General features: G+C 42.3%; 1 protein-coding gene across 1 annotated transcript in view; it reads left to right on the top strand.

Moving 5' to 3' along the window:
- MSLN (mesothelin) overlaps nucleotides 1-16,282 on the top strand; it is a 76,431-nt gene that overhangs the window by 54,830 nt on the left and 5,319 nt on the right. Inside the window, exons 26-32 of the mRNA XM_040356456.1 lie at nucleotides 2,620-2,816; nucleotides 5,090-5,180; nucleotides 7,242-7,353; nucleotides 8,882-9,066; nucleotides 11,823-11,969; nucleotides 12,294-12,424; nucleotides 14,008-14,141. Coding sequence (XP_040212390.1) covers nucleotides 2,620-2,816; nucleotides 5,090-5,180; nucleotides 7,242-7,353; nucleotides 8,882-9,066; nucleotides 11,823-11,969; nucleotides 12,294-12,424; nucleotides 14,008-14,141 — 997 coding nt within the window. The remainder of the gene's footprint in view (nucleotides 1-2,619; nucleotides 2,817-5,089; nucleotides 5,181-7,241; nucleotides 7,354-8,881; nucleotides 9,067-11,822; nucleotides 11,970-12,293; nucleotides 12,425-14,007; nucleotides 14,142-16,282) is intronic.

Here is a 16,282-nt window from a genome sequence, read left to right as displayed (position 1 = left end):
GCGTACGTTCGTGAATAGGCGTAACTAGTGATTTACTTATTCTATGCCGACCGCAATGGAAGCGCCACCTAGCGGCCAGCCAAAATATTGCACCCTAAGATAGGACGGCGCAAGCAAGGTTTAAGTGTATCTCTGTTTGAGAATACACTTAAACATAGGTCGGCGCAGATTCAGAGTTAGGTCGGCGTATCTACTGATACGCCGACCTAACTCTACCTGAATCTAGCTATTTGTCTGTAGGGTTCAATATAACAGCTTCAACTCCTCTGGGATGGCTGTCCACAAGGTTTAGGAGTGTCTATGGGAATATTTGACCTATTCTTCCAGAAACACATTTGTGAGGTCAGGCAATGATGTTGGACGTGAAGGCCTGGCTCACAGTCTCCGCTCTAATTTATCCCAAAGGTGTTCTATCAGGTTGAGGTCAGGACTCTGTGCAGGCCAGTCAAGTTCCTCTACCCCAAACTCGCTCATCCATGTCTTTTTTGGACCTTGATTTGTGCACTGGTCCAAATAATTTGGTGGAGGGGGGATTATGGTGTGGAGTTGTTTTTCAGGGGTTGGGTTTGGCCCTTAGTTCCAGTGAAGGGAACTCCTATGGTGTCAACAAACCAAGACATTTTGGACAATTTTATGCTCCCAACTTTGTGGGAACAGTTTGGGGATGGCCCCTTCCAACTTGACTGTGCACCAGTGCACAAAGCAAGGTCCATAAAGACATGGATGAACGAGTTTGGGGTGGAGTGACGTGACTGACCTGCACACAGTCCTGATCTTAACCTGATAGAACACCTTTGGGGTGACCTAGAGCGGAGACTGCAAGCCAGGCCTGACCTCACAAATGTGCTTCTGGAAGAATGGTCAAACATTCCCATAGACACTCCTAAACCTTGTGGACCGCCTTCCCAGAAGAGTTGAAGCTGTTATAGCTGAAAAGGGTGGGCCAACTCAATATTGAACCCTACAGACTAAGGCCTCTTTCACATGGGGCGGATCAGTAATGATCCGCCCCGTGAACCTCCGCTTGCTCAGCGGGGATCGCTCCATTGAATCCCCGCTGAGGCGGCGGATGACACTGTGCAGGGACCGCCCTGTCTTTTCTACGCTCTCCCCTATGGCGGGATCGGATGAACACAGACCGTCTGTCCATGTTCACCCGATCCGATCAGCCAGACAGATGGAAAAGTAGGTTTTTACTCCGTCAAACTTTGGCGGATCGGAGCGGGTCGGATGTCAGCGGGCATGTCACCGCTGACATCCGTGGCTCCATAGAAGAGCACAGAGCGCCCGTTCAGGTCCGCCTAAAAAACTGTCAGGCGGACCTGAACGGGCCTCACGTGTGAAAGAGCCCTAAGGCTAGGATGCCATTAAAGTTCAAGGAGCTGATCCTCAAAGAAATTATGCGGCGTATCTCTTGATACGCCGTGTAATTTCGAATTTTGCGCGTCATATCTTTGTTTTGGTATCCACAAAACAAGATACGACGGCATCTGTGTTAGATCCGACAGGCGTATGTCTTCGTACGCCGTCGGATCTTAGATGCAATTTTTCGACGTCCGCTAGGTGGCATTCACGTCGTAATCCACGTCAAGTATGCAAATTAGCTTTTTCCGGCATATAATTAAAGCTGCTATATGGTGGCGTACTCAATGTTAAGTATGGCCGTCGTTCCGTGTCTAATTTTAAAACATTTACGTTGTTTGCGTAAGTCGTCCGTGAATGGGGCTGGACGCCATTTACGCTCACGTTGAAAACAATGACGTCCTTGCGACGTCATTTGGAGCAATGCACCCTGGGAGTTTTTACGGACAGGGCATGCGCAGTTCGTTCGGCGTGGGGACGCGCTTCATTTAAATGAAACACGCCCCCTACCCGCCCAATTTAAATTCCGCCGCGAGAGATACACTACGCCGCCGTAACTTACGGCGCGAATTCGTTGAGGATTCAAACCAAAGCCAGGTAAGTTACAGCGGCGTAGCGTATCTTACATCTGCGCCGGGCGCAGTGTATGTATGTGGATCTGCCCCCATGTGCGTGTAAAGGCAGACCTCCCAATACTTTTGGTAATATAGCGTATATTGATCAAGTCAGGCCAGGCATTCCATTTGATACTCAAAGTTGGGAGTTTTCACTTCCTTAAAAATTCAATAACATTAGAAGATTTTGACAAAATTTGCAATTTTGTGGAAATGCGTTGGAATCCATGGATATGTAAAATTACGTTTTGGTGGCTTCTAAGGTTGCAATGTGCTTTAAATTGCTCCTGATGGTTTCAAAGGCTCCTTTCAACTTTCCCGGACATGTTCCTTTACCAAAAACGTCCCCTCATTAGTTTATATTTTTTTACAGAAACAAATTATTGTTAATTATAAAATGTGAAATGACAATATGCAAGTAATGTTCAAACACAATAATAAAACAAATATACAAAGAACAAAAAAAAAATTAAATAGACGACCCTAAATAATCCACCCCACAAAAAAAAAAAGAAAAGAAAAGCACATTCTAAATAACAACAAATCAAATAAATAGGTAAATCATTTTTTTTTCACAAATGTTTTTCAGTAATTTTTTTATTACAAAACAACACTCATGCTAACCGGTTATCTGTTGTCTCAGAATGTTACAGGCTTTAATCTGACAGACGCGAACATCCAGCTACTTGGTCAATTGACCTGTGACCTGAACGCCACTTTCATTGAGAGTTCCTCAGGATCAGGAACTTTACTCTCATACTTGTCTCAGTGTAAATCCTTCACTGATGCTCAACAGACCTCCATCCAAAAAGTTCTCAGCAGTGCAAACTCCGCATTTGGGTAAGTACAACATTTTTTTTAAATATCTGGTTCAGGGCTAAAGTATAAATCAGAGGTAGAAAACCTCGGCCCTCCAGCTGTGGTGAAACTACAAATCCCATCATGCCTCTGCCTCTAGGAGTCATGCCCAGGGCCGATCCGCCCTATAGGCTCACTATGCAAGCCGCTTAAGGCCCCGCAAAGCTACGGAGGGCCCCCAAATTACTAGAGGCCCCGCCTGGTGAGAAGTCATTTTCAGGCCCCTCACCCCGCTTCTCAACTCGCTGGCTGCATGGGAGAAGAGGTAAGAAGTTAGCCCCCCCCCCGCTTCTCAACTTTAATGTGACATGTAATTTTGCTTAGGGCCCCAGGGAGGTCAGGATCGGCACTGGTCATGCCTGTGATTGTCAGGGTCTTGCAATGTCTCATGGGACTTGTAGTTTCAAAACAGTTGGAGGGCCGAAGTTGCCTACAACTGGTAAAAATGGTTCAAAAATATTATTGCTAATCAGGTAAATATAAAGAATGTTCTATAGAACCAAAAGGTAATGTACTGAAATAGATCTGAAATGCTGGGGAGATCAGACTACATACACTGCAGACTTGCACACAAGTAGGATACAAGAAGGACACATTTTTGCCATTTTATTTTCTAATGTTGGATTCAGTGGTAAGTAAGACCGTTTTAATGCTATCTGTTGAGATTCCTTCCCTTTTTCTGACACTTTTAATGAAATATATGAGACTTTTGCCTGTAGCTGGGCTTTCTTGCACACAGCTTCATGGCATGTAAGGTGGCCGCTGAGGTTGTGTGCAAAGAAATGCTGCTGATATTAGTCTGAACTCTCTTTTCTTACATATGCTAACACTGTGGAAGAATCCGACACACCCAGAAGTGTCAATTTTTTCTATTTTGTTAGTGCCGGTTCACACTACAGCGACTTGGGATCATGGGGTTCTAAATGTTCGCGCGAACGTTCGGTCCGTTCGAAGGTTCTGGTGCGAACCGAACGGGGGGGTTTCACTTTCAGCTCATCCCTAGATCTGACTTGTGTCGCCCCAAGCCGCGCGACATGAAAAGGTTCCTGTACTACTTTAAGGCGACTTCTATCCGACTTGTACCCATTGATTTCAATGGAAGTCGCCTCCAAAGTCGGATCACTGTCTTAACTGAAGCAACTTTACAGGAAAAGAAAATAGTTTACTCAGGAAAACCCCTCCCTCCCACAGAGCTGATTATTCTGTGATTGGCCACAGCCAAAGTCGCCTGTCCTGGAGGCAACTTTAAGTCGCGTTGTAAGTTGCTCCAAGTCACGATGAAGCCGCGCTGAAGTCGCCTTGCAAAGTCACGCTATAAACAAAAATAGAGCGATAATTTTTAAAAAAATTCAATATTTTTTACTTTTTGCTATAATAAAATTCCCCAAAAATATGTAAAAAAACTTTTTTTTTCCTCAGTTAGGCCGATACGTATTCTTCTACATATTTTTGGTAAAAAAAATTGCAATAGGTGTTTATTGATTGGTTTTCACAAAATAGGGGATAGTTTTGTGGCATTTTTATTCATAATTATTTTTTTTACTAGTAATGGCGGTAATCAGCGTGTTTTATCGTGACTGCGACATTATGACACATCGGACACTTTTGACACCATTTTGGGACAATTGTAATTTTTACAGTTATCAGTGCTATAAAAATGCACTGATTACTGTAAAAATTACACTGGCAGTGAAGGGGTTAACCTGTAGGGGCGCTGAAGGGGTTAAGTGTGACCTGGGGAGTAATTGTAGCTGTTAGGGGGCGTGGCTTGGCGTGACACGTCAATGATCGCTGTTTCCAAAGACAGGGAACAGACGATCACTGACATGTCACTAGGAAGAACGGGGAAAGGTTTGTTTACACTTACCTCTCCTCGTTGTTCAGCTCTGTGACCCAATCGTGGGACACCAGCGGCGATCGGGTCCGTGGGTCCCACGGGCGCGGTCACGGAGCTTCCGACCATGTCGCGAGCGCACCGTTGACGGGTCGTGAGCGCGCCGGCGGCGGTGCGCGCAACCCAGGGTTGGAATCTTAAAGGGGATGTACCTGTACGCCCATATGCCCAGCCGTGCCATTGTAGCGATGTATATCGTTGTGCGGCGGTCGTCAAGTGGTTAATAAATAAGATATGATCTTTGATAGGATGACAGGGTCTCTTTTAATAAATGATACCAGGCCTGGCCATCAACATTTTTATTTATTCTCTGACAACTTTGTAGTTAATTTATTCTGTTTTTATTTATCTATCTTTCAAGGAATTCATCCACCTGGACGCCAGACACACTAAATTCACTTGGAGGAATAGTTGCATTTTTAGGCCAATCCTCAATAGGAACTATTCCCAAGGTAAGTAGGGGGAATAAGGGTCTATAAATGTTATTATCGCATTAGTAGGCTCAGAATTGTATGCAACTCTAGGGGCAGATCCACAAAGAAATTCTATTGATACGCCGGCGTAATTTCAAAATTCCCGCGTCGTATCTTTGTTTTGAATCCTCAAAACAAGATACGACGGCATCTCGGCTTGATCCGACAGGCGTACGTCTTCGTACGCCTTCGGATCTTAGATGCAATTTTTCGGCGGCCGCTAGGTGGCTTTTCCGTCGTAATCCGCGTCGAGTATGCAAATTAGCTATTTACGGCGATCCACGAACGTACGTCGGCCCGACGCATTTTTTTCCGTTGTTTGCGTTCGGCTTTTTCCGGCGTACAGTTAAAGCTGCTATATGGTGGCGTACTCAATGTTAAGTATGGCCGTCCTTCCCGCGTATAATTTAGAATTTTTTGCGTCGTTTGCGTAAGTCGTTCGCGAATAGGAATTTGCGTAGAATGACGTCACAGTCGTAAGCATTCGTTGGTTCCGGTTTAATTTCGAGCATGCGCACTGGGATACCCCCAGGGACGGCGCATGCGCAGTTAAAAAAAAAAGTTGATTACGTCGGGTCACGACGTATTAACATAAAACACGCCCCCATCACAGCCATTTGAATTCCGTGCCCTTACGCCGCGAGAGATACACTACTCCGCCGTAACTTACGGCGCGAATTCGTTGAGGATTCAAACCAACTAAAAGTAAGTTACAGCTGCGTAGCATATCTTAGATACGCTGCGCCCGGCGCAGATGTATGTGGATCTGGCCCCTAGCGTTTGCCAAAAAGTCTAATGTGTTTGGAGTTTTGTAGATTTAAAATGTATATAAACTCAACAACATGGTCTGTTTTGGTCCATTATTTACAATTACAAAGGCAGTTTTTATATTTATTTGATAAGTGTTATGCCCCGTACACAAAATCGGATTTCCCGTCGGAATAAACTCCAGTGGGTTTTCCCAACGGAATTCCGCTCAAGCTGTCTTGCATATACACAGAGGCACCAAATTCCGACCGTCGAAAACGCAGTGACGTACAACACTACGACGTGCCTAGAATAATGAAGTTCAATGCTTCTGAGCATGCGTCGAATTGTTTCCGAGCATGCATGTTTTTTTTCTCCGTCGGAATTCCATTCAGACAAACGGAATTTCCGATAGAAATTTTTCCATTAGAATTTTCTACTGAAAAAGTCAGATGGGGCATACACACAGTCAGAATATCCGATGAAAAAAATCCGTCTGACTTTTTCCATCGGAAATCCCGACATATGCGGCATAAATATCCATGTTGTCCCTGACAGAAATCCAGTGAGATTGAAAGTCTCTGCCCATTTCTCCTCTGAGAACTACAAAACACACCACCCCTCACCTCCATAGCATGGAGTTGTTCTGTAGTTCACAGAGGGTCGGTGGGCAGAGCCGAGTGCACAGGAACTTTTGAGCTCACTGGATTTCTGTCAGGATCTGTAGTCCATATCAGGTTGGAGCGGCCTAGGGTGGCAACGTTGCTTCTTGGGTGAGTGTTGTCACCCAAGGACAGGAAGTGTGTTAGTGGCACCACCGGGTAAAAATAAAGAAAGTAAAGACTGTAAATAATAATAATGCAGCCACCACATCTAAGGTCTGGTGAGCTACAATATATTTCATTTATGTTTTTGGATTCAGATGAACCTTAAAGCGTTTGTTACCCCAACACTTCATATTCCTGACCTGTGCCTGCTGTACCACGTGCTTGTATGAGAAAGTATCCTGTTCTCTTTGTAGTGCTTCATTTATGTGAAATCTCTGGTGTTCCTGCCAGTCCCTCTGATTTACTATTAAAAACTGACCCCAATAAGTAGGAGAGCACGCCTTGGTCAGTTCTCTAGCTATGCTGGGAACTCAGTGTTCCATCCTCCAATGATCAAACTTGTCCTGACACCCCTCCCCCTCCCCCAGCACTACACAGCTATTCACTGGCAAGCTCTGTTGCACATGCCATCAAACTCTTTATCTAATTTTCATTTAATCTCACTAATGTTTCTTATTCTCAACAGGAAAATTTTAATTCCTGGATGAAGACTGCTGTACAAAATTCTGCCTACTCAAGAGACCAGTTTGCTACCTTTGTGAAATATCGTGCTTCCTCCAGATCACGACGTGCCGCGGGTGAGTGTAGTAAATGTGTTCAATCACATTCTGAACTGATGGTGAAATGGATATCCCCTGGCACAACTCCAGGGCAACCTAAAACTGCCTCTGACCCAAATTGTGAAAGCATGCAGATGAAGAGAAACAGTCTGTTTCTTTCAATGCCCCACTGCAAAGAGAGGGAATTTTTATTGTTACCACAGCTTTACAGACAAAATTACATCATTCATATGAGCACAACTGATTCGCTTAGTCCATATATGGCTTTCTTCCTTTGGCGTCTATTCTTGACCTTGTGGCTTTCATTAAAGGGGAAACAACAACTACAAGTAGATATTGATGGTCAGACTTTGAGGCCAAGGAAGTATATTAAAAAAAAAGTTTAATATCATATTAAATTACAAAGAAATACATAGTGATAAATTACAATTACAACAAATGACCACTGTATACAAAATCCTCAGAAGTCGCCGACGCACGTTTCGCTGTGGGGCTTCTTCAGGACGATAACAAGGATTTCGTGAGATAGTATGTAACAGAGAACAAGTAGTTATATAACAGATATAACAGATGGTCTCTTGTGGCTTTCATTTCACACTCATTCGCCATTTTGCTTCTTCGGTGGAGGGGGCCGGAAGGAGTGAGAAGTAACAGCTGTTTTCACTTATCACCCCTGAAGGTTTTTTTAGCTCTATAATAACTTTTAAGGAAAATAATACTTGTTGCAACACACCCACACACATCTATATATATATATATATATATATATATATATATATATATATATATATATATTTGTATAGCTCAAGAAATAAAATAAATAAAAGAAACAAAACAATATAAGAAAGAAAAGCAATATTTGAGTGGTTTAGGAGAAAAATAACATAAACACAAAATAATCATTTTATTAACTCCATCACAATGGAACCATTAAGGTTTTGCCTTGAATGAATTAAAGGTTTTTAGGGGCCCATTTATAACTGTGCATTTTAATGTACATGCACAAGTTTTCCAATGTTATTAATGGCTCTAGTTCATACCCGTGCGATGTGGTGACCGGCATTGGCCAAAAAGGTGATTGTTCATTTTTTAATGCCACAATATGTCTTATAGAAATTGCTTATGGGAACGTAAGCATACTTCAACGATGACCATTGTCCTGACCATAGCAATAACAAATACTGGAAAAAGCAGAAACATAAGTGTGAAGCCAGCCTTAAGCTAGCCATAGATTGTACAAATTTCCGTGGTGGAAGGAAAGAAAATTGCTCAACACAGTTAATGTGGATGGGGAATCCCTCTCACAGTGCTATTGTTTTCTGCTGACAGGGAGACTTCCAACCGCCAGCAGTGATCACATGCAAAAAGACATCAGGCTGGTTGTACTGAAGTTGATTGATGGATCAGTACAACCAGCCTGCCCATAGATGGATCGAATCTTGGCTGTTCACTGCTGACCCAGCCGAGATTCAATTAACCTATGGTTGACTTTAAAGTAGAATTGTAGAGGGAATCTGTGATCTAACATGACTTCCTTTCATTGTAGATTGCCAAAGCGGCAAGCAGATTACAGCTAGCAATGTGAACGATCCTCTCCTCCCGCTGAATTACAATGTCGCTGATCTGGATGCCTGCTTGGATAATGAAACTCTTCTAAATTACCTGAGCATCTTGAGCAGTAGGGCGTTCACGAATGAGCAACTACAAGTCCTAAAGAATAGACTTGATGTGGTAAGTGTCTATCAGTTTTTTTGTGGTTGGCTTTTTTAAAGTAGAATCAAAGGTCCGCTTTCTGGGGCAGAGATCACCCCCCCCCCCCTTCAGTCTTCTACCCTTGGAGCTTAGACAAGTACGTACATCATATGTACATCTTACTCTTCACGGCTAAATTCTGAGCAATACAGAGCAGCCCAAATTGCTCTTGCAATGAGATTCCACCTGCTCTGTATTACCCAGGAGTCAATCAGTAAATCATGCCCAGCAATTTGAAAGGCAGGGGTAAGGTAAGTACTGCAAGAAAAATGTATTATTTGTGGACAATTATCAACAAATCCAAGCACCTCATCCCATATGGTACAAAAAATGAATAAAGAAGGGGGGGGGGGTACCTGCGGAACCCAGGGACTATTGAGATGGTGCTAATAGAAAATCAACTACAAGGGAGTATAGAAAAATAATTTTATTTTTAACAAATAAATATATAAAAACATCAATCAAGATGAAAATGTAAGATCTCCAAAGACATAATCGGAAGACCAATTGAAGCATTGTCTTGTATACTTGCTCGACATGTTTCGCTCTGTGGAGAACTTCCTCAGGAGCTTTTAGACGGGCAATGCTAGGCATCAAAAAAACAAATAATTAATTTACTTTAATAGATAAGTACATTAAATGACAAAATAAATGCAAAAGTTGACTGCATGGCATTATATTAAAATATATAAGAAATACATGATATTCGTGCAGAAAGTGTATGTTACTGCAAGGTTTGCTTTAAAATGTTGACAGTAAATGGTCAAATGCAATAAAAATAAAAACATTCCTGGTTATTAGATATACAGGCTCTGTTTTCTGCTACACATGACTGTGCTTTACTGCTCTTTGTCGCAATGTAATATATAGGTCATCTGACATTAGTGCTCTCCCTGGGTGGCTGATATCTCAACAGTTGTTTTTAGCAAAACTATATCTGTTGCAGGAACCCAAAGTTCTTGCCATTATGTGAAAGTATGAACTGCATAATTGCACATTATGGTGGACACCCATACACAGAGTGAATTGCGACTGGTGCCTACAGGCACCACTCCACCCGAAATCATTCTATCTGAATGGTGGTAAATTGTTGGTTGATCAGTGACTGCAGCCAATCAGCCGGACTATAGGCAGCTGGATGAGAGAAATCTAAGAGCATATGGCCAGCCTCTAGCATGCCCTCCTCCAGTGATATGAGGTCTACAATCCCTCTTGTTGCTCCATTTATGGCTGCTGACATCTTCTCCTAACCTTCTTCTGCATTCAGCCGCTTTTGGTTCAGCTATTGGACAGTCACTGGTGAAGTGTATGGTAATGACCCAGAGGTGTACGCTGCACTGAGCAGGCACCGCATGTTCAGTACATTGTTTAAAGGGGTTGTAAAGGTTCATTCTTTATTTTCTAAATAGGTTCCTTTAAGCTAGTGCATTGTTGGTAAAACTCGTCAGGCGACTCAGCCGCCTGACAAGTCGCGCTCCGCTCTGTTCCATGGAACCGTTCTAATAGGAGCGACTCAAGTCGCTCCGACTTAAAAAGGTTATTGTACGACTTTGGGGGCGACTCGGGACAACTTGCATTGACTTCAATACAGAAGTGATTTTGCAAGTCGCCTCTGAAGTCGTCTTGCCAAGTTGCCCTCAAAGTCTTGCCGCCCCTGTGTGAACCGGGTCTAAGTGTACTAGGAAAATATTTGTTTTGTTTGTTATTAGACATGTGCATTTCGTTTCGTTTCGACAAATTTTTCATTATTCAGACATTCGGATGCATCCGAATTCCCGAATTAGAAAATTAACTAATTTAAACAAATTCGAAAAAACGCGAACGAAATTCGAATCGGATTTGAAAACAAATACTATTCGAATCGAATTTGAAAACAATTTGAATCAAAAACAAATTCGAATGAAAATTGAAAGCAAATTTGAATCAAAATCTAAAAAATATAAATCGAAAAAATTCTAAAATTCGAAAAAAGAATACAATAAAATAGAATATAAAATAATAAAACAATAGAATGAAAATCAAAGAATAGTAAAGAACAGAATAGAATTTAATAGAATGTAATCAAATACAATAATACAAATACATACAATCGAATTCGGTTGAAATAATTTCCAATCCGGTGGAAATAATTTCAAATCTTGTTGAAATCATTTCAAATCCAGTGGAAATAATTTCAAATCCGGTTGAAATAATTTCCAGTCCGGTTGAAATCATTTCAAATCCGGTGGAAATAATTTCAAATCCGGTTGAAATAATTTCAAATTCGGTTGAAATAATTTCTAATCTGGTGGAAATAATTTCAAATGCGGTTGAAATAATTTCAAATTCGGTTGAAATAATTTCCAATCCGGTTGAAATAATTTCAAACCTGGTTGAAATATCATCGAATTTGGTTGAAATATTAACGATAGTGGATGAAATATTATTGAATTCTGTTGAATCCGGTAGAAATGTTTTCGCATTCGACTGGGTTTTTTCGAATTCGGTCGAAAACGATCGGATTCAACCGGGTTTTTCGAATTTGGTTGAAAGCGATCGCATTCGGCCGGGTTTTCGAATTTGGTCGAAAACGATCGAATTCCGAAAATGAATTTAACAAATTTAACGAATCTAACTTAACGAAATTAATTAAATAACGAATTACATTGAAACTAAACAAATGTTTTCCTTTTGCACATGTCTATTTGTTATTAGATGATCACCCTCTTATTATGTCTCATACATCTTTCCTACAGATCTATCCTGGAGGTTACCCAGAAACTCTTTTAAGCAACCTGGGAGCCATCAGCTTCCTGTGTACATCAGCCGATATTACCAAATGGAATATCACCTCCGTAGACACTTTGGGAAGTTTGCTGACAGCAGGACCACCAAACAACCTGGTAAGTAGAAGGTTGTGAGCTACTTCTGTGACAGAGTCCTGGTTGGCCATAAGTCTTATTAACTGCAGGTCCAGGGCTCTGGGTGAAATATAAGACCAAGTCATGAGTTTCTTCGATGGCAGGATCTCTGTGTGGTGCTATTGTGAAAGCAGTGACAAACAGCAGCCAATCACAAAACAGATTACTTTAAGGGAACCTGTCATTTTGTTTAAAGTCTAACTGCTGTTATAGTGTATATTTGAGTAAAGTGTGCAGGAAAATGGCATTATTTATGCAAAATACATTGCTGCTTCTTTGACTTTTTCCTTGCTTTGTTATTTTCAGGCCCAGATTATCATTTCGCAGTATATTAATTTGGGTAACCCATTGAGTGGAGCGATCAACACCATTAGCAGCAAATACATATGTCTCTTGAATTCAACACAGCTGAATCTTATCACACCAACTGCTCTAAGGTCAGTGAAGTCTCTATAACACAGAAGGGACAGTCTAAAATCTATTTGTTTGGCATATTTCTCACAATGTGTTAGAAGTGTGTAAAACATACTTTTTATAATGGAGAGTAGATACCATAATCCGTAAAACACCACATTGGGCCAGATCCACAAAAACGGGTGTATATTTAGGCGGGCGTACCGCATATCATATGCGCTACGCCGCCGTAACTCAGAGTGGCTCGTAGGGTATCCACAAAGCACTTGCTCCCATATGTGCACCGGCGTAATGTAAATCTGCCGGCGTAAGCCCGCGTAATTCAAAGTAGGCTTGAAGTGGGCGTGTTGTATGGTAATCTGGTATGACCCCACGTAATTGACGCTTTTTACGAACGGCGCAATGCGCCGTCCGTGGACGTATCCCAGTGCGCATGTGCGAAATCACATCGCAAATAGTCAATGCTTTCGACGTTAACGTAACTTACGCAAAGCCCTATTCGCAAACGATTTACACAAACGACTGAAAATTCGACGCTGTCCCGACGTCCATACCTAACATTGCGTACACCTCATAGAGGTAGGGGTAACGTTACGCCGAAAAAAGCCTTACGTAAACGACATAAAAAAATGCGCCGGGCGGACGTACGTTTGAGAATCGGCGTTTCTAGCTAATTTGCATACTCTACGCTGAAATCAACGGAAGCGCCACCTAGCGGCCAGCGTAAATATGCACCTAAGATCCGACGGCGTACTAAGACGTACGTCAGTCGGATCTAGCCCACATTCAGGCGTATCTTGTTTTGTGGATACTAAACAAATATACAATGGCGCATCGTAGAACTTACGCGGCGAATCAATAGATACGCCGCCGTAAGTTCTTTGTGGATCTGGCCCATTGTTTTCTGCACATTGCACTTGACATTTAACATCATTGATAGAATACAAGCCATGCTGTTGAGCCTGCAGTGACCTTCAGGCCCCGTACACACGGCCGAGGAACTCGACGTGCCAAGCACGTCGAGTTCCTTGTCGAGTTCTGGGATGAAGCCGCCGAGGAGCTCGGCGGGCCGCCTTCTCCCATAGAACAACGAGAAAATAGAGAACATGTTCTCTATTTTCTCGTCGAGCTCCTCGGCGGCTCCATCGAGCCAAAACTGTACAGACGACAGAGTTTCTCGGCAGAATCCGGGTTTTGACCGAGTTTCTCGGTGAATTCTGCCGAGAAACTCTCTGTTCTCTGAAAAGTGTCCCAGAGAATACTCAGTGTTCGGAGAAAAGCTTGGTCCCATGACTTTGACGGGTGATATCTTCTTCCCAATAAGCTTCTTTTCTTTTGCCTATTCAATAAAGTGTATGAAGCTTCACCCTGCAACCAATGTTATGGAGATCATGCTGAAGAATATGCTTGAACCATCACAAGATTACCAGGAATCATACCAAGAAATAAAATATTCCAATATCTATCCAAAAACGAAAATATTAATTTTGAATGGACTCGTCCTTTGCATGCAAACTAATTTGATGCTTTAAAATTGTATTCCTAAACCTAATCCATTATATGTCATGTTATGTTATATCTTATGTTCTCCTCTCACTATTGGCAGTGATGCCCAACCTCTAGACATATCAACCTGCAACCAGTCGGTGAAGGATGCTATGTATATTAAAGCGAACACATCCTATCAGGACGTGGCCAACCAAACATCTGCCTATTACAACCTTCTAAAGCCATACCTATGTAAGTAACATAGCTAGGACAATTCATTTGAGGAACACACCTAGTAATTTGATGACTCTATTCTTTGAAGGTTGGGGAAAGGTAACTCATGAACAGTGGTCTTTGGGATTGTGTACATAGGCATCAAAATCAGAGGCAAACAAAGAATACTTAGTACCTTCAGGTGTATTCAACTTAGTTAGTAGGTCAGTAGTGAGTTTCAGTAGGGCAGTTTTAGTGGAGTGTAGCAAGCGAAAGCCAGACTGTAAGGGATCAAAAAGGTTGTTGTCAGTGAGGTAGGAGCTAAGACAGTTGTAGACTAAGCGTTCTAAAAGTTTTGAAGCAAACGGGAGCAAGGAGATGGGTCTTAAGTTGTTCAGGCTGATGGGATCCAGTGAGGACTTTTAAAGAATATGAGTAACCTGGGCATGTTTTCCAGGGGAGGGGAAGGTGCCAGTAGAGAGGGAGAGAGTGAAGATGTGAGCGAGGGAGCATTAAATAGAAGAAGAGGGTAACCGTAGTAGATGTGAGGGAACAGGATCCAGGGGGCAGGTGGTAAGGCGTGCTTCTCAGAAAACTTTAAAGACCTCTTCGGTAGTAGCAAGGTCAAAAGAGAAGAGTGTTGAGAGTGGATTTGTACAGGGTATGTTAAATGGGTTAGATGTCTGTGCAGTGGAGATGTCCCCATGAATTGCACCAATCTTGTTTTTAAAGGGATTGGCAATCTCATGAGCAGTGAGCGAGTTACTGGGTGGAAATGGTGGTGAAGAAAGTAGAGAGTAAAAAGTAGAGAAGATGCTACTAGGACTGGAGGACAGAGTAATAATGAGGGTGACAAAGTAGGTTTGTTTAGCAGCATGGAGGGAAGAATTGTATTTTAAGAAGGCAGATTTATATTGGGTGAATGCATGCTGGGAGTTGGTTTTACGGTACACTCACTCCAGTGCTCGGCTATGACTTTTAAGGTTTCTGGTGTTGTTGGTCTGCCAAGTGTGGAATAGTCGAGGCCTAACATTTTGTGTAGTGAAAGGAGCAAAAGAGTCCAGTGAGGATGAATGTGAACTGTTGTAGATAGAGGTGGCCAGGTCGGGGCAAGACAGGGGTGAGATTTTTTTCATGGAGGTGGTCAGTTGCAGAGTAGAAAAGAGAAGTGGCGAAGGTTTCTGAGGCCCCGTACACACGACCGAGTTTCTCGGCAGAATTTAGCCAGAAACTCGATGGGAGCCGTATTCTGCCGAGGAAACCGGTGGTGTGTACACATTTGGCCGAGGAAACCGACGAGGAACTCGTCGAGCCAAATAGAGAACATGTTCTCTATTTCCTCGTTAGTCAATGGGGAAACTTGGCTCGCCGAAATCCTCGGCGGCTTCACAAGGAACTCGACGAGCAAAACGATGTGTTTTGCCCGTCGAGTTTCTCGGACGTGTGTATGGGGCCTAAGGGTAATTGTTTTCTGCTTTTCTCTGTGTAATATGTTTGTAATTTCCTTGATCAGCAGTTGTTACTTTTAAATAATGTATATTTAACTTTTAAAATGTTATTATGGTAGAAGAACCTCCAATTCACATGCGCACTTAATGTTCACTTACCAATTGTTCCCAGTGACAACAACTAAATCATATAGGCTGCAAAAGGCAATGCAACACTACTCAAAAGTATTTACTGACATATAGGGTGGAACTTTTTTTCAATTGCCTAAGATTGATCGAACAAAATATCTGTGTGTCTGAGAACTGTTCAGGACAACATTTATAAATGACAGATTGGATTTTTGATCAGTTTGGTCTTCTCACAGAAGACACAGATGGCAACAAAACATATTTTCTAGTACTGCTGGAAAAATGCTAGATCGTTTGTAAGGCTTCCTGCATCCTTCTAACCTCGTGACCCTTGGCCCCACATTTCTTGTCCTGGTGTAAAGATAAATAGACAAAAATAAAATCTTGCCCGAAGCTCTAACGGTTTTTCATTCTATCACAGTAAAAGACTCTTTCCCTAGGGAACGTGACTTGGTGATTGGCCAATTTTGTCAGCCAATCAGCATTAGTATTAAGAAGTCACAAACCCTGACGGAGGAAGCCGTTGCCAATGGATTTAAAAATGTTTGGGCCCATCCAACCTTAAGCATTCTGTTGCAGTGTATTATTGCACACCTGTAAATG

The sequence above is a fragment of the Rana temporaria genome, chromosome 6 (genome assembly GCF_905171775.1).
Source record: "Rana temporaria chromosome 6, aRanTem1.1, whole genome shotgun sequence".
Lineage (NCBI taxonomy): Eukaryota > Metazoa > Chordata > Amphibia > Anura > Ranidae > Rana > Rana temporaria.
The sequence above is the reverse complement of the archived record's forward strand: the minus strand, read 5'-3'. Positions and strand labels throughout refer to the sequence as shown.